Raw genomic sequence first — 18,338 nt, 5'->3', positions numbered from 1 at the left:
GCCCAGGTGGCCATAGATAGGAAAATAGCTAAGCAAACTGACATATTCAAACAATGGAATATTATTGATCAATAAAAAAGAATGAACTAATACATGCCATGACATGGTTGAATCTCAAAACCATTATGCTGAGCAAATAAATTTTGCACAAAAAATATGTATGACTTCTTTCATATGAAACTCTAGAGGAAATGAATCTAATCTATCAAAACAGTGGTTACCTCTGGTGAGTGTTGTAGGCAACAGACTGTGAAGGGGTTTAAGGAACTTCCTGGACATCTGATGGTAGCTGGGATTACAGGCACCCACCACCATGCCTTGCTAGTGATGGTAATTTTCAATATCTTGATAGAATTTTAGGTTACACGGGTGTATTTGTCAAAACTCCGTGAAAGTACAGTTAAGATTTATGCATTTTTTGTAAGCAAATTTTACCCCCAAAAAATGATATGCATGCTAAGTACTTACGGAGGATGTTTATTGATGGCTGTAAGTTGACTTGAAATGCATCAAATGTACTATACTGCTTGATCTCCATAACAACCTTATGAGGTAAATACTATTATTACCCACGTTTTACAGATAGGGAAACCAAGGCATAGATGCACTAGGAACTTTGCTCAAGGTCACATAGGTAGTAAGTGACAGAGCCAGAAATTAGAATCCAAAGAGTCTGGACCCATCAAAAATAAATAAGTGAGACCTAATTAAACTGCAAGGCTTCTGTACAGCAAAAGAAGTAATCATCAGAGTAAACAGACAGCCCATAGAATGGGAGAAAATATTTTCAAACTGTGCATCCAACAAAGAACTAATACCTAGAATCTACAAGAAACTCAAACAAATCAGCAAACAAACAAACAAACAACCCATCAAAAAGTGGGCAAATAACACGAATAGACATTTCTCAAAGTTATACAAATGGCCAAATGTATGAAAAAATGCTCAATCACTAATTATCAGGGAAATGCAAATTGAAACCACAATGAGATACCACCTTACTCTTGCAAGAATAGCCATTATTAGAAAGTCAAAAAACAACAGATGTTGGCATGGATGTGGTGAAAAGGGAATACTTATACACTGCTAGTGGAAATGTAAATTAGTACAACCTATATGGAAAACAGTGTGGAGATTTCTTAAAGAACTAAAAGTAGATCTACCATTCGATCTACCTGGAAAAGTAGATCTACCATTCCAGGAATCCCATTACTGGGTACCCATCCAAAGGAAAAAAAGTCATTATATCCAAAAGACATCTGCACGCATATGTTTATTGCAAGACAATTCACAATTGCAAAGATGTAGAACCAACTAAGGGCTCATTGGCCAATGAGTGGATAAAGAAAATGTGGTATATATGTATATACTATGGAATACTACTCAGCCACAGAAAAAGAACAAGATGATGTCTTTTGCAGCAACTTGGATGGAGCTGGAGATCATAACTGTAAGTGAAGTAACTCAGGAATGGAAAACCAAATGCTGTGTGTTCTCACTTATAAGTAGGAGCTAAGCTATTGGTACACAAAGGCATACAGAGTGGTATAATGTACTCTGGAGACTCAGAAGTGGGAGGATAGGAGGGAGATGAGATATAAAAAAAACTACATGTTGGGTACAATGTACACTACTCAGGTGATGGTTTCACTAAAATCTCAGACTTCACCACTACACAATTCAACCGTGTAACCAAAACCCACATGTACCCCCAAGCTACTGAAATATATATATATATTTTAAAAGAGTCTGGGTTCAGAATCCCTGCTCTTAACCACGTCTTTATTATAGTTCCACTAGTTGACTTGTTTGTTTGGTTTTTGTTTACTTTTTAGTAGAGACAGGATTTCACCACATTGGCCAGGAACTCCAGACCTCAAGTGATCCGTCCACCTCGGCCTTCCGAAGTGCTGGGATTATAGGCATAAGCCACTGCACCCAGTCAACTTGTTATTGATATGGTACTCTCAAGATATGGTACTCTTCTCAAGTTTGTGGATGACATGAAAACAGAAGTAAGAGCAAATTCATTAATTACTTTACAGATTATTTATCAAAAAAGCTTTAAAAGACAAATAAATAGGAGCTTATAACAAGATAGAATTTGATAGGGGCAAAACGTAAGAGCCTGCATTTAAGTGTAAGCAACCAATTGTTTCTCCAGTGGCAGTATTAGTGCATAGCAGGTATTTGGTAAAAACCTGTCAAATATATATACGATTGAGTTATACAATAGAGAGAATCTATGAAAAAAGATGGCCGTAATATACCAAAAGCAAAATATGAACTTAACAAATAATGCTAGAATAAGCTGATATACAGCCATGTTATCTAGAAAGTGGGTTAAATTAGAGCCTTACAGGATTGTTGGTCTAGTTAGGCTAATGCCAGGTATACTGTGTTATCTTCTGGGAACTATATCTAACGGACACAGTTAAACTGGAACAAGTTTCAAGAGAAGGTACAGAACTTAAAAACTGTACTACCTGAAGTATAACAGAAGAAACTTCAAACATTGAATGTGGAGAAAACAAAAGTGAACATGGTAGCAAATTTTAAAATGTAAGGTACTGTCATGAAAAAGAAGAATCGGCGGTGGGGGGCGGTGGCTCACGCCTGAAATCCCAGCGCTTTGGGAGGTCGAGGCGGGCACATCACGAGGTCAGGAGATCGAGACCATCCTGGCTAACACGGTAAAACCCCATCTCTACTAAAAAAAATACCAAAAAAAATAGCCGGACATGGTGGTGGGCGCCTGTAGTCCCAGTAACTCGGGAGGCTGAGACAGGAGAATGGCGTGAACCCGGGAGGCGGAGCTTACAGTGAGCCAAGATCGCGCCACAGCACTCCAGCCTGGTCAACAGAGTGAGATTCTGTCTCACAAAAAAAAAAAAAAGAAAAGAAAAGGAAAAGAAGAATTATGGCTAGGCGTGGTTGTTCAGACTTGTAATCCGAGCACTTCGGGAGGCTGAGGCAGGTAGATCACTTGAGGTCAGGAGTTCAACACCAGTCTGCCCAACATGGTGAAACCCCGTCTCTACTAAAAATACAAAAATTAGCCGGGACTGGTGGCCCATGTCTGTAGTCCCAGCTACCCGGGAAGCTGAGACCGGAGAATCAGTTGAACCTGGGAGGCGGAGGTTGCAGTGAGCCAAGATCCTGCCACTGCACTCTAGCCTGGGCGACAGAGCAAGACTCCATCTCAAAAAAAAAAAAAAAAAAAAAATCGTAATTATTCTGGAACTAACCTTAAGTAAAGCCAACTGACAGAAGCTACAGGAGCTACAGGAAAACAAATTCAGCGTCAATATAAGGAAGACCTTTCTAACAGATATAACCACAAAAGAAAACGTAGGGGAACAGAGTGCTATCTCAGAGGGTGTGACTACCCTAAATATGATAATAATGAGTTTATGAAACACTGGACTGAGTTAACTTAAAGATCTCTTTCAAACCTAAAAACCTACTATAAAATAAAAGGTGATAAGGCCGTCATAACAAGTTTCAAATGGGTTAAAATAGTAATGCCAGTAACCAAAACAGACTTGAGATGATAAAATTTAAATGAAACGAAAAATAAGAAAATAGAAGTTATTTGTCAAGTCTGTAAATGGGGAGAGCTTCAAGTCTAAAAGCACTGGAATAAGATTCAAAGGAAAAGGAAAATTGGACTATATAAATTGTTAAAACTTTTACATATGAAAAACATTAAAAAGCAAGTAAGACACACGGATTTTTGTTCTATATCTTTAATATAGGGCTCTGCTGTCTGATATAGTAGCCGTAAGCCATATGTGGCTATTTAATTTCTGTTTATTTTTTCTTTGAGACAGAGTCTTGCTCTGTCGCCCAGGCTAGAGTACAGTGGCGTGATCTTGGCTCACTGCAAGCTCCGCCTCCTGGGTTCACGCCATTCTCCTGCCTCAGCCTCCCAAGCAGCTGGGACTACAGGCGCCAGCCACTACGCCTGGCTAATTTTTTTGTATTTTTTTTTTTAGTAAAGATGGGGTTTCACCGTGTTAGCCAGGATGGTCTCGATCTCCTGACCTTGTGATCTGCCTGCCTCGGCCTCCCAAAGTGCTGGAACTACAGGCGTAGGCCACTGTGCCCGGCCTAAATTAATTTTAAATTGATTTAAACATTAAAAATTTAGTTCTTCAATTGCTCTCTAGCCACATTTCAAGTGCTCAACAGCCACTGTGGCTAGTGGCAACTGAGCTGGACAGTACAGATACAGAACATTTCAATCACTGTAGAAAGTTCTACTGGAACTTCAATATTTAAAACAGAGTAATTTAATTCAGGGAATTTATTACATAAAGTGGTAGAAGAGCTGAGAGGCCAAACAGGGTTGTACAGCAATCCACAAATTCGCAACAGGAAGCCATTACCATCCCTAAGACTGAAGGACGAAGTACAAAGTCCAATACCAAAGGTCACCTGGCAAAGACCAGGAGCGCAGTATGTGTCTTGGGTAGAAGTAGGAAGACAAGGATGAGAAGTAGCTTCTGCTGAATATATACCATGATGTTAAAAAACAAAATAAAACAAAAAAGCAGAAAGAAATACCTAGACTTCTCTCTTCTTTCTGCCCTCCAATCTCCTGCCCAGTACCTCCATGGCTGAACCCATACAAAAGCCAGATGGTAAAGGAGCCTGGGAAATGCAGCCTATAGGGGTCAGACCCGTGTTGAAAAGGACAGAGCCAAGAAAGAGGAAGAAAGAAGTCTGGGGTCAAACAAGCTAAGACCTGGTACGGGTACTCCTCCTGCTGTGTCCTCACATGGCAAGAGGGACAGGGGAGCTCTCCAGAGTCTCTTTCATAAAGGTACTAATCCCCCTTTCATGACCTAAATCACCTTCCAAAGGTCTCACCTCCAAATACCATCACATTGGAGATTGGGCTTAAAATTCACATTAGCATATGAATTTTGAAGGGATAGAAACATTCAGTCTATAGAAGGTATAAATAGAAAATTTAGGAAAAAACAAACAAAAATGGCCAACATTTGAAAAAGATCCAACCTCACCAGTACTTAAATATAAATTAGAACAATTAATATGAAAACAAGATTAAATTAGCAATAATTAATCATTTGCATACTTAGTGCTGATCAAGGGCGTAGCCAAAACAGATACATTCCTAGGGAGAGAATTTTCAAAATATTTTCAAAGAAGGTGGGACAGTTTTGTAATTTGCATCAACAATTTTAAAAATAATTTGCACTTCTAGACCTACTAAGTGCATTTCAAGGGATAAATCCAAAGTCCAGAAAATCTAAAACATGAAAAATATTTTAGAAACAACAGATGTTCATTGCAGCTTTATATGTTAATATTGAAAAGAAATGGAAGCAACTTCAATGTCCACCAGTAGGTCAATAGGTAAGTAAACTAAGGTATGTCTATCTCCTTATTCAAAAATAACCCTTGCTGAGTACTTCTTTGCTAGCCACAACAATAGGTGCTGGAAATATGAAAAACAATAAGCAGTAGTAATAGAGACTAATTTGTAACCATTTAAATAATGCTTATGAAAGATTGCAATAAAATAAGGACATATTTTTGATAAGCCCAGTGAACAAAGGTGAATCTAAAAAGGAATAAACTGGCTGAGTGTGGTGGCTCATGCCTGTAATTCCAGCACTTTGGGAGGCTAAGGCAGGTGGATCACTTGAAGTCAGGAGTTCAGGACCAGCCTGGCCAACATGAACAGTGAAACCCCATCTCTACCAAAAAAAAAAAAAAAAAAATACAAAAATTAGCCAGGCATGGTGTTGTGCACCTGTCCACCTGGTGTCCCAACAGAGACTGAGGTGGGAGAATCACTTGAACTCAGGAGGCAGAGGTTGCAGTGAGCCGAGATCATGCCACTGCACTCCAGCCTGGGTGACAGAGACCACATCCCAAAAAAAATAAAAATAAAAATAAAAATAAATAATTTATGTAAGACAAAATACGCTAACAGATTAATAACAGTGGTTGCCTCTGAATGGTAAGTTTATAAGTTTAATTTTTCTTCCTTCTTTATATTTTGCTGAACTTCCAAAATTTTCTAAATAAATAAGATTTGCATTGTCCTTCAGAGCTATTAATCTAAATGTTTAAGAATTGTAAACCTGCCACAATAGTGCTAGTTTACCTGTTGCAATAGTAAACCGCATTATTGGAATCCAGTTCTATTGCCTGTGTGTAACAATCCACTGCAGCAGCATAATTTTCTTCTTTCATGTGGTTATTGCCTAAAATAAAGTAACCAGTACGTACAGTAAGTATAATATACATTAAAAACATAAACTCTGATAGATATATTTTAATCATGGAAACTATAATTATATGAAAGTCCGCCTCGTGATTTTTCATTCACACTGGAGGTAAGTTTTATATTGTACTACAGAGTTGATATTATTTAGCTTTCATTGTGTTTGAATCATTTTAACAATGCAAAGTCTTTTAAAAAATTAATGTTTATATACCTTAAAAATCCAGACTTAAAAGAGTAAATGCAACAATTATGACTATCTCATGGCAAAAGTGAATCTCTTCTCACCTTCCTTATCTTCATCTCTCTCCTCCCTTTTAGAGCTGCCCCAGCCCGTTCCAGATGCAACACCCTCCCTAATCACCATCTCAATCTGGACCTGGTCTTCCACTCTTTCCCTGTTAAAACACACATCTGCTGATAATCAAGTTCTCAGAACCCTGCTGAGAATAAGCTGATAAAACTAATCATGCTATCATGATAGTGGCCGATAATATTTTTATGTGCTATCCCCTCCAGAGTTAGATTATTTTTAAAAGGGGATTTGAGGAGATTAATTTCTAGAAAGTGAATTTCAGATACCATGGCTAGCCTGCAAAGTACTGATTTTCAGGAAGGGCATCTACAGATACATCTGGCAGTAATTTAGCTAAGTTAATAACTGGTCAGCAAAATCAGAGATTTCCCATGGCTACTTTTTGTATGCCATTAAATGAAAAAGTAGTGTCCACTGCACTTAAAAGAATCAATGTTCAAAATATGCCTGGGCGTGGTGGCTCATGCCTGTAATCCCAACACTTTGGGAAGTGAAGGTGGGAGGATAACTTGAGGCCAGGAGTTCGAGACCAGCCTGGGCAATATAGTGGGACCCCCATCTTAACAAAAAGAATGATTAAAAAAATTAGCCAGGCGCAGTGGTGCACGCCTGTAGTCCCAGCTTCTTGGAGGCTGAGGCAGGAATATCACATGAACTTAGGAGGCTGAAGCTGCAGTGAGCCGTGATTGTGCCACTGCATTCCAGTCTAGGTGACAGAGTGAGACCTTGTCTTAAAAAAAAGAAAAAGAGGCCGGGTGCGGTGGCTCAAGCCTGTAATCCCAGTACTTTGGGAGGCCAAGACGGGTGGATCACGAGGTCAGGAGATAGAGACCATCCTGGCTAACACGGTGAAACCCTGTCTCTACTAAAAAATACAAAAAAACTAGCCGGGTGCAGTGGTGGGCACCTGTAGTCCCAGCTACTCGGGAGGCTGAGGCAGGAGAATGGCGTAAACCCGGGAGGCGGAGCTTGCAGTGAGCTGAGATCGGGCCACTGCACTCCAGCCTGGGCGACAGAGTGAAATTCCGTCTCAAAAAAAAAAAAAAGAAAGAAAAAGAAAATATTACAAACAATGGAGATTAGGAGGAAGGATTTACATCTCAAAGGCATCTGTGATTCTTTCCAGTTTTCTTAAACCAGAAACTCTCACATTAGCCTTGTTCTTAATAGATCATTAGCTGCTTAACAGGAAGAGTGGGGCACAAATTTGCAAGGAACACAAACAGAATACTCAAGTTACAGTAAATTAGGAGTCAAAAATGAATATAAAGGGTGACTGCTAATGAGCACATGGTTTTTGTTTGGGGGGTTATAAAAATGTTCTGTAGGCCGGGTATGATGGCTCATCCTTGTAATCGCAGCACTTTGGGAGGGCAAGGCGGGCGTATGGCTTGAGCCCAGGAATTAGAAACTAGCCTGGGCAACATGGTGAAACCCCATCTCTACAAAAAAAAAAAAAACTAGCCAGGGTGGTGGTGTGTGCCTGTAGTCCCAGCTACTTGGGAGGCTTAAGTGGGAGGATTGCTTGAGCCCACGAGGTTGAGGCTGCAGTGATCTATAGTCATACCACTGCACTCCATCCACCCTGGTCGAAAGAGGGAGACCCTGTCTCAAGAAAAAAAAAAAAATTTCTATAATTGATTATGGTAATGGCTGCACAACTCCGAGAATATACTAGAAACTAACGCATTGTACCCTTTAAAGAAATAAACTGTATGATATATGAATTATATCACAACAAATATCTTTTAGAGTTAAAAAAATTAATTTGGATCTTCCCCAAAACAGAAATCAATAGAAAGCCTCTAAGGAAACTGAGAGGATAACATCATTTTTTATGAAGAAACAAAAAGTTTACACTAGCAAAGACAGTTTGATTTCCATGTCAAACGTTTTAATTTTCTGGGTTATTGAGACTTTGATGTTGCTGTTGAGCTGTTTGTCTTGATGGCATTTTATGATTACATTATTAAAGCTGTATTGTATGTCTTTTCCTGTGTCACCTCAAAGGTGTAGATACCATAATGTATATATACATACCACAAATATTATGCACATGTATACTATAAGTTAATGATAAAAGGCTTAACACATTTAACATATAAAATATTTAACATATAAATATTTAACATATAAAATATTTAACATATAAAAATTCAGGGTTGGGCGCAGTGGCTCACATCTGTAATCCCGGCACTTTGGGAGGCCGAGGTGGGTGGATCACCTGAGGTCAGGAGTTTGAGACCAGCCTGGCCAACATAGTGAAACTCCATCTTTACTAAAAATACAAAAATTAGCCAGGCATGGTGCCATATGCCTGTAGTCCCAGCTACTCGGGAGGCTGAGGTAGGAGAATCACTGGAACCTGGGAGGCAGAGGTTGCAGAAAGCCAAGATCGCGCCACTGCACTCCAGCCTGAGCAACAGAGCACGACTCCATCTCAAAAAAAAAAAACAAACAAACAAAAAACTAAGTAGTAAAAAGAAACACTGACAAAAATATCAAAGACAGTGTTATTTAGGATTACAAAATTATCTGTCTAGGTAAGTAAGACATGCTCAGTGTCATGTAACACTAAACAGCCATTGAAAACAGTGATATAGGCCAGGCATGGTGGCTCAAGCCTGTAATCCCAGCACTTTGGGAGGCCAAGACGGGTGGATCACATCAGGTCAGGAGTTCAAGATCAGCCTGGCCAACATAGTGAAACACCATCTCTACTAAAAATACAAAAAAATTCACCAGGGGTGGTGGCACATGCCTGTAATACCAGCTACTCAGGAGGCTGAGGCAGGAGAATTGCATGAACCCAGGAGGCAGAGGGTGCAGTGAGCCAAGATCCTGCCACTGCACTCCAGCCTAGGCGGCAGAGAGAGACTCTGTCTCAAAAAAACAAAAACAAAAACAAAAACAAAAACCACAGTGATACAGGTATATATTTACAGACCTAGAGAAATGACCATGCCCAAGGAATAAGAAGAGTATAATTGCTTCATATCCACCTTTTTAGATACCAGGTGATTGTATGTGTATGTGTGTGTGTGTGTGTGTATATATATATAAATATATATACACTTTTTTTTTTTTTGAGACAGAGTCTCTCTGTTGCCAGGCTGGAGTGCAGTGGCATGATCTCGGCTCACTACAACCTCCTCCCGCTGGGTTCAAGCAATTCTCCCACCTCATCCTCCCCAAGTAGCTGGGATTACAGGCACACACCACCACACCCAGCTAATTTTTGTATTTTTAGTAGAGATGGGGTTTCACCGTGTTGGCCAGATGGTCTTGATCTCCTGACCTCATGATCCACCTGCCTCAGCCTCCCAAAGTGCTGGAATTACTGTGAGCCACCATGTCCGGCCATGATATATATTTTTTTAACTCAACTGCCTTCTTCAAGCTATGAAATAAAGAAAAGGCTAGAAAATGTTTCTGAACATAGCATATTCCCTAATAACTCCCTGTCTGTATATAGAACAGAGAATTTATTGGCTGTCACTCACTGCTAAAGATAAGGACTGTACCCTACAGCTTTGTAATATAAATCTTGCAGGCCTGACCCGACTCTCGTCTATAGCTTAACATAGTTGATATAATGGAAAAATTGAACACAAATCCTCAAAAGTGACTTATTTATCAAAACCAAGAATGCTTCAATAGCCAACTAGTATAAAATTTAATCATGTAGTAATCAAAAGTGCTAGCTAATAAACAAGTACCGTGTGCCTACCTCAACAAATTTCAAAGAACTCAAAAACACTAAACATACGAAAGTTAAAATAATGCTGAAAACTATTTTCCTCTTTTTAAGTATAAAGAATTTGAGATCTTACAGTAAAAGTAGCAAAAACAGTCAGAAGCAATTCGCCCTTAAGTTATTTGTTCTGCAACTTTTACTCACAACAGATCTGCTTCTCTTGAAGCAAGCTATAACTGTACTGTCCACAAGCCATTCTGTACTTCCAGGCTTCTCACCCATCACATTCACTTCTGTTTTGTAAATGCCATGTGCACTCATGACAATCTAGTCTTGGTGGTGTAAATCAGAACTATATCAATTGACAGTAATTTCCTCCACAGGTTCAGAAAGCTTTACTAAGTCATTTTTGTATGAAATATTCACCTTCATCTTTTAATTGGTCAGCTTTTCCCACATCTTCAGGCACTGAGTTTGAAAGGGGCAGAACGTCATTCTGAAATTAAATAAAAATCAATGCACTTCCCTTTAGCTACATAAAGAATCATCCTAGCGTACTATAAAATAATAATAAATTACCCACATTTTAAATCATCTATAACTCCACATCATGAAATCAAATTCCTAAATAATAGTATTAACAAAAAATAGGGGGAAAGTCCTCTTATATATTTTTTATTAGAAATATGAATATGTGTGACTGGGCCCGGTGGCTCATGCCTTAATCCCAGCACTTTGGGAGGTCAAGGTGGACGGACAGCTGGAGCTCAGGAGTTCGAGACCAGCCTGGGCAATATGGTGAAACCTCATCTCTACAGAAAACACAAAAATTAACCAGGTGTGGTGGCATGTGCCTGTAGTCCCAGCTACTTGGGAGGCTAAGGTAGGAGGATGGCTTGAGCCCAGGAGGCAGAGGTTGCAGTGAGCCGAGATCATGGCACTATACTCCAGCCTGGGCAATAGAGCCAGATCCTGTCTCAAAAAAAAAAAAAAGAAAAGAAAAAGAATATGAAGAATGTGTGAATCAAACTTTTAAAAAATGTGCATTTCCCATACCTGGCAATCCTACTTCATAAACAAAACAATGGCATTAGTATGTAAAGAACAGGAATAGAAATATGATCAAGGGATTGTTTATATTAGTGAAAATTTTGGAACAAAATGTCTAATATCCTATCTAAGATATACCCTACAAAGTCGAAATCAGTCTACAAAAAAATCATTTATAATATATTATATAAATATGTTCACACACACATTAAAAACAGCCTGGAAAGATGTGTATCAGAATTAAAATTTTAACTTCCATCTTTCCATATTGCCCAATATTTTTTTCTTCTCTTTTTGAGATGGAGTCTTGCTCTGTTGCCAGGCTGGAATGCAGTGGCATGATCTCGGCTCACTGCAACTTCCACCTCCCAGGTCCAAGCAATTCTCCTGCCTCTGCCACCCAAGTAGCTGGGACTACAGGTGCGTGTCACCATGCCCTGCTAATTTTTGTGTTTTTAGTAAAGACAGGGTTTCATCACGTTGGCCAGGATGGTCTAGATCTCTTGACCTCGTGATCCGCCTACCTCAGCCTCCCAAAGTGCTGGGATTACAGGCATGAGCCACCACACCTGGCCCCAACTTTTTAAAAACAATGAACATATATTAATTTTACTACAAGATAAGAAAACACTGCCAGGCGCAGTGGCTCATGCCTGTAATCCCAGCACTTTGGGAGGCCAAGGCAGGTGGATCATGAGGTCAGGAGATCGAGACCATCCTGGCTAACACGGTGAAACCCTGTCTCTACTAAAAACACACACACACACAAATTAGCCAGGTAAGGTGGCAGGCACCTGTAGTCCCAGCTACTCGGGAGGCTGAGGCAGGAGAATGGTGTGAACCCGGGAGGTGGAGTTTGCAGTGAGACAAGATGGCACCACTGCACTCCAGCCTGGGCAACAAAGCAAGACTCCTTCTCAAAAAAAAAAAAAAGAAAGAAAGAAAAGAAAACACTATAAAATCCCTGCCTTTAGTACCTACTATCATTCCAACACCAATTTTCCATTAATAAGGTTCAAACTACAGGTGTTTATGAAAACCAAATGTTAGATTTAGAAAAATCTTGAGTGGCATGGGGAACACAGTATGTTTTTTCATTTTTGAAAGATCTTTTTAAAATTGTATTGCTTTTAAACTTGACTCTGAAGTTCATAAATCAGTCTATCATTTTTTTAAAGAAGCATAATTTGTAGCCATTGACCTATGTAATATACATACATACATACAGTTGTTGTTGTTGTTTGTTTGTTTTTGCGACAGGGTCTCACTCTGTCACCCAGGCTGGAGTATGGTGGTGTGACCATGGCTAACTGCAACCTCAACCTCCAGGGCTCAAGTGATCCTCCCACCACGGCCTCCAGAGTAGCTAGGACTACAGGCGTGTGCCACTACACTTGAGTAATTTTAAAATTTTTTATAGAGATAGGGTCTCCCTATGTTGCTCAGGCTGGTCTCAAACTCCTAGCTTAAGCAATTCTCCCATGTTGGCCTCCCAAAGTGTTGGGATTATAGGCATGAGCCACCATGCCCAGCCCCATGTACTGTGGTCTATATTCATCATTACCTTTGTCTTGATTAGAGTTTCCACAAAATTGATAGCTCTAACATCAGAAATATATTTTGCAAATTAGACATAAATATTCACAAGTAAAAAATCACTGACAAATATATGGGTCTTGTCCTTATTTTTTTAAAAATCATTATCTACTAATCAGTTTTCCTAAGCATAAAATACTTGAATAAAAATATAGAAACAAAATGAGAACCTTCCTAAGTAGAGGTCACTACTTAAAACTGACTGTAGTTACTCAGGATCTAAACATAATTCAAAGACACATTACCATCCTACAGTACTTGGCTTTAGGGTCCCTTGTATTTTAAATTTTCCAATAAGCCTATGCACTTTATACACGGGAAAAAGCGATTTGGGGGTCAGAAAAATAGCATATTAAAAAATAGATTATAATCTCTTCTGTCTTCCCAATCCTTCTAAATTATTTGCCAAAATTGCCACTGTTTTATAGTTTGAAAACTAATTATCTGGCCGGGCGCGGTGGCTCAAGCCTGTAATCCCAGCACTTTGGGAGGCCGAGACGGGCGGATCACGAGGTCAGGAGATCGAGACCATCCTGGCTAACATGGTGAAACCCCGTCTCTACTAAAAAATACAAAAATCTAGCCGGGCGAGGTGGCGGGCGCCTGTAGTCCCAGCTACTCGGGAGGCTGAGGCAGGAGAATGGCGTAAACCCGGGAGGCGGAGCTTGCAGTGAGCTGAGATCCGGCCACTGCACTCCAGCCCGCGCGCGACAGAGCGAGACTCCGTCTCAAAAAAAAAAAAAAAAAAAAAAAGAAAACTAATTATCATATTCATTGCATAAATTTGAGCAGTTCACCATGGGGGGGCAAGAGCTACCTACTTTAAATAAAGGGAATGAATCCACTTGGTATATAAACATAATTGGGGGAAAAAAATAGAAAAGCAGTATCCTAAAGATAAAATGACCAATATAACAATCAAGTGCACTTGGTGAGACAAATAATTTCTTTAATTACAACAATCTTGATGCTATTTCAAGTGAATTTTACACTTTCTCTGCCATACTCTGTCAACAAACATATATGGAATGAAGCCATAGCTGTAAAATAAGACTACTAAAGAATTATGAGACCATGCGCGGTGGCTCATGCCTGTAATCCCAGCACTTTGGGAGGCCGAGACAGGCGGATCATGGGGTCAGGAGTTCAACAACAGCCTGGGCAAGATGGTGAAACTCCGTCTCTACTAAAAATACAAAAATTAGCCAGGGCCTGGCACGGTGGCGGGTGCCTGTAATCCCAACTACTCGGGAGGCTGAGGCAGGAGAATCACTTGAACCCAGCAGGCGGAGGTTGCAGTCAGCTGAGATCGTGCCACTGCATTCTAGCCTGGGCAACAGGGCAAGTCTCCGTCTCAAAAAAAAAAAAAAAAAAAAAATTAGCCAGGCATGGTGGCGTATGCCTGGAGTCCCAGCTACTCAGGAGGCTGGGGCAGGAGAATCGCTTGAACCTGGGAGGCAGAGGTTGCAGTGAGCTGAGATTGCACCACTGCACTCCAGCCTGGGCGACAGAGCAAGACTCCATCTCAAAAAAAAAAAAAAAAAACAAGAAAAAAAATGTAATATGATACCACATATAACACAACTGCAGATATTTTCAGCAGCCAGTTTCAGTAAACTGTATTTTAACAATAGTGACCAACAAACTTCTTATAATTAAATGCAATCAGGGAGATACAGCAAAATAAAGAAAAAGCTTTATTCAAACAGTGGGTAAAAGTCAATTAGAGCTTCCTGAGAAGAAAAAAAAAAAGAAGTTCTAATATCTTCAGTATTAAGTCAATGGTGACAGTAGCTAAAGAGTGAGCAAATCTAAAACTGTCTCAAGCACAGGCCTCATATATCTGACAGCAAAGAAGGTCTGCTTTAGCCATAACCATATCTAGCCACTGAAACAGGGTTCCCTGAGGGGGCCACAGGCCCAGTCAATGAAAGAACCACAGCCCACCATCACCAAAGGGAAGAAAAAGGGCATTCCCTGATGAGGAACAGAGATAAACGTTACTATCTCCTTATATCTTGTCACACAATAAGAATTCATCTGTTTGATGAATTAATGTATAAGTGCATTATTTTTCTCCCAAGTGTAATAAAAGGGAATGATTTACTGCCAAGTTGCCATCTTCACTGCAACTCTAACAACCTCTCCCCAAGAAGTTCTAGAAACAGAGCCTGGAGGATACAGTCAAGTATGGTATTGTCAGCAATGTCCACTCCAGACTCAAGTGTGCAAGATATGTTTCAGCTTCACTCCAGAATTCTTCATTATATACTAAAGCTCAAGAATGGAGTTAGAAAAACAAAAGGAGCCCATGAGGCACCAAAATGTCATAAAGAAACATGTGGGGCCAGGTGTGGTGGCTCACGGCTATAATCTGAGCACTTTTTGGAGGCCAAGGCAGGATAATGGCTTGAGCTCAGGAGTTCAGGACCAGCCCAGGCAACAAAACAAACAAAGCAAGACCCCGTCGCTACTGAAAACCAAAAACAAACAAAAATTAACTGGGTGTAGTGGTGTGTGCTTGTAGTCCCAGCTGCTTGTGAGTCTAAGGTGGGAGAATTGAGGACTGCTTGAGCCCAGGTGGTTGAGGCTGCAATGAGTCATGATCACACCGCTAGACTCCAGGCTGGGTGACAGAGAGAGACCTGCCTCAGAAAAAAACAAAACAAAGAAACAAGTAGGAGTTCAACCCACACGTGAGAGCCCTAAACTCACTAACCTTAGCATTTTTCAGTCTTATGGTCTGTTTCCTGAAAAGGCCAGAAACCCAAGACCATGTATAAATAGTCCCCAGGAACAGGGATCAGCAAACTTGGATTACAGTCTTAGTTTTGCCCAGTGACCCTTAACCTTTCCCTGTTTTAAGGAGCCCCATCAATGGGCAAATTTGATGACTTCTGCTTCAGAAACGATGATTCAATTCCAGATGAATCTATTTCCACATGGCTGCTTCCTAGACATTAAAACTTTTTAAAGCTGTATTCCACGTTTTAGGGAAACATCAATTCAGATGTTGGAAATCGAAAAATACTCAGATTCATTGAAATGACATTCAAGAAAAAAAAATACTCAGATACTGTAAAGAACTTAAAAGTCGACTAATACATATCATTAAATATAAAAAGTGAGAAGATGAAAATAGTTATCAATATGAAAATCTAAAGCACATTAAATGAGTTACATTTTAGACACCCAATTATATCCATATAGACAATTTACCTTATATACAGGATGAAGTTAATATACCTGGCCCCTCAACTATTAACAACCTATTAACATAAAATTGTAGTCCTATTTATATCAGTTAATAATGAGAAAAATAATGACAACATACCTTACAGAAGGAATTGGTAAACATTTCCGTCAAAGGCTGTGAAACTGCTAGGTGTGTATCTTCTGGGCTGATCTTAAAAACTGTCTCCAAGCACTGAATTGCAACTTAAAATAAATTTTAATAGTAAAAAACAATTAGCAATTTAAAAAAAAAAACAAGTTTTTTTTTTTTTTTTTTCTGATAGAACTGCAATGTATGGAAATTCAGTATTTTGATCACAGAACATAAGGAAAACATTGGTTCAGCTGCAAAGAAATTTCTGTTTATAGACTAGCTATCGAAGGAAAACACACTGATTTTCCTTCTTCCTTCCTTCCCCTCGCACTCTCCCTTCCCCTTCCCTTCCTTTCTTTCTTTCTTCCTAATGTTTTTGAGAGGCAAAGTTTCGCTTTGTGGCCAGGCTGGAATGCAGTGGCACAATTATAGCTCACTGTTACCTTGACTTCCTGGGTTCAAGGGATCCCCCCGCCTCAGCTCCCTTAGTAATTGAGACTATAGGCATGAGCCACATGCTAACTGTTTAAATTTTTTTGCAGAGGCGGGGTCTTGCCACATTGCCCAGACTGGTCTCAAACTCCTGGGCTCAAGTGATCATCCTACCTCGGCCTCCCAAAGTGTTGGGATTATAGGCATGAGCCACCACACCTGGCAACAACTTGATTTCTTATTCCTCACTTAAGGAAAAATGTTGTCTAGAATATAATTTCTCAATATATGTATTACATCATATTCTTGTTGAAGGCTACCAGAAAGAAAGAGCAAGTCATCAATAACAACAACTTAGCCAAGTGTGGTGGCTCATGCCTGTAATCCCAGCACTTTGGGAGGCCAGTGAGAGTGGATTGCCTGAACTCAGGAATTCAAGGCCAGCCTGGGCAACATGGAGAAATCCCATCTTTACCAAAAATACAAAACATTGGCCAGGCATGGTGGCGCACACCTATGGTCCCAGCTACTCAGGAGGCTGAGGTAGGAGGATTGCTTGAGCCTGGGAAGAGGAGGTTACAGTGAGCCAAGATCTCACTACTACACTCCAGCCTGGGTTGAGATCCCATCTCAAAAAAACAAAAACAAAAACAAAACAAAAAAAGTACTCTCACTACAAACCTAAAATATTCTCTTTTTTAAAAAAAATGTGAGAAACCAAATTCTCCATTAATTAAAAACACTAATAGTAACAGAACATAGCCCCCAGCACATAGGAAGAAGCACTTAATATTAATCCTGGTGTACTCATGTGAAGATAGATTTTAAAAATTCATTCATCCATGCAAATTTGCCAAGTGCCTACTATGTGTAAGGCACTGGTCTAAGGTGGTAGAGAAACAGTAATAAACCTAACAAAAAAATCACTGTCTACATGATAAAGCTTATATTTTAATAAAGGAAGACAACATATATAAGCAAAATATAAAGCATGTTAAATGGTGATAGGGGCCTTGTCTATTTTTATTGTATGCAAAATAAATGGTTGGTATGGCTAGGGTATACAGTGGATGGAAAGACATGGTGAGGGATTATGTTTGAAGTCTGTCATTAGAGGCCAGGTTCGGTGGCTCACATCTGTAATCCCAGCACTTTGGGAGGCTGAGGAAGGCAGATCACCCGAGGTCAGGAATTCATGACCAGCCTGGCCACCATGGTGAAACCCCATCTCCACTAAAAACATAAAAACTAGTCGGATGTGGTTGCATGCCCCTGTAATCCCAACTACTCGGGAGGCTGAGGCATGGGAATTGCTTGAACCCAGGAGGCAGTGGTTGCAGTGAGCCGAGATCACTCCACTGCGCTCTAGCCTGGGTGACAGAGTGAGACTCTGTCTTCAAAAAACAAAAGAAGTCTGTGTAGATGACAAGCCACCTGAAATGGCATTTTTAAAAAGATTTAGACTTCAAGAAATGAGCAAATGGAGAGCCATTAAATAAATTAGTAAAGGAAAGTAACATAACTAAATTATGTTTAGAACTAAAAGTCTGGCAGGAACATTGAGAATGAATTAGAGAGAAAACTTGGGATTTGAGAAAATGGGAGCAGGTAGTTAATAGTTCCTCTCTACAATTACCCTTTGAGGGGAAGGGAAGCA

At 39.9% G+C, this 18,338-nt stretch overlaps 1 protein-coding gene across 2 annotated transcripts in view; it reads right to left on the bottom strand.

Annotated features, from left to right (window-relative positions):
* SGTB (small glutamine rich tetratricopeptide repeat containing beta) overlaps window positions 1-18,338 on the bottom strand; it is a 60,633-nt gene that overhangs the window by 33,288 nt on the left and 9,007 nt on the right. For both annotated transcript variants that reach the window (XM_026455343.1, XM_026455347.1), the window contains exons 3-5: window positions 16,256-16,359; window positions 10,702-10,771; window positions 6,143-6,242 (exon numbers count right to left, since the gene is read on the bottom strand). In XM_026455343.1, coding sequence (XP_026311128.1) covers window positions 6,143-6,242; window positions 10,702-10,771; window positions 16,256-16,359 — 274 coding nt within the window. The remainder of the gene's footprint in view (window positions 1-6,142; window positions 6,243-10,701; window positions 10,772-16,255; window positions 16,360-18,338) is intronic.

The sequence above is a fragment of the Piliocolobus tephrosceles genome, chromosome 4 (genome assembly GCF_002776525.5).
Source record: "Piliocolobus tephrosceles isolate RC106 chromosome 4, ASM277652v3, whole genome shotgun sequence".
Taxonomy (NCBI): domain Eukaryota; kingdom Metazoa; phylum Chordata; class Mammalia; order Primates; family Cercopithecidae; genus Piliocolobus; species Piliocolobus tephrosceles.
The sequence above is the reverse complement of the archived record's forward strand: the minus strand, read 5'-3'. Positions and strand labels throughout refer to the sequence as shown.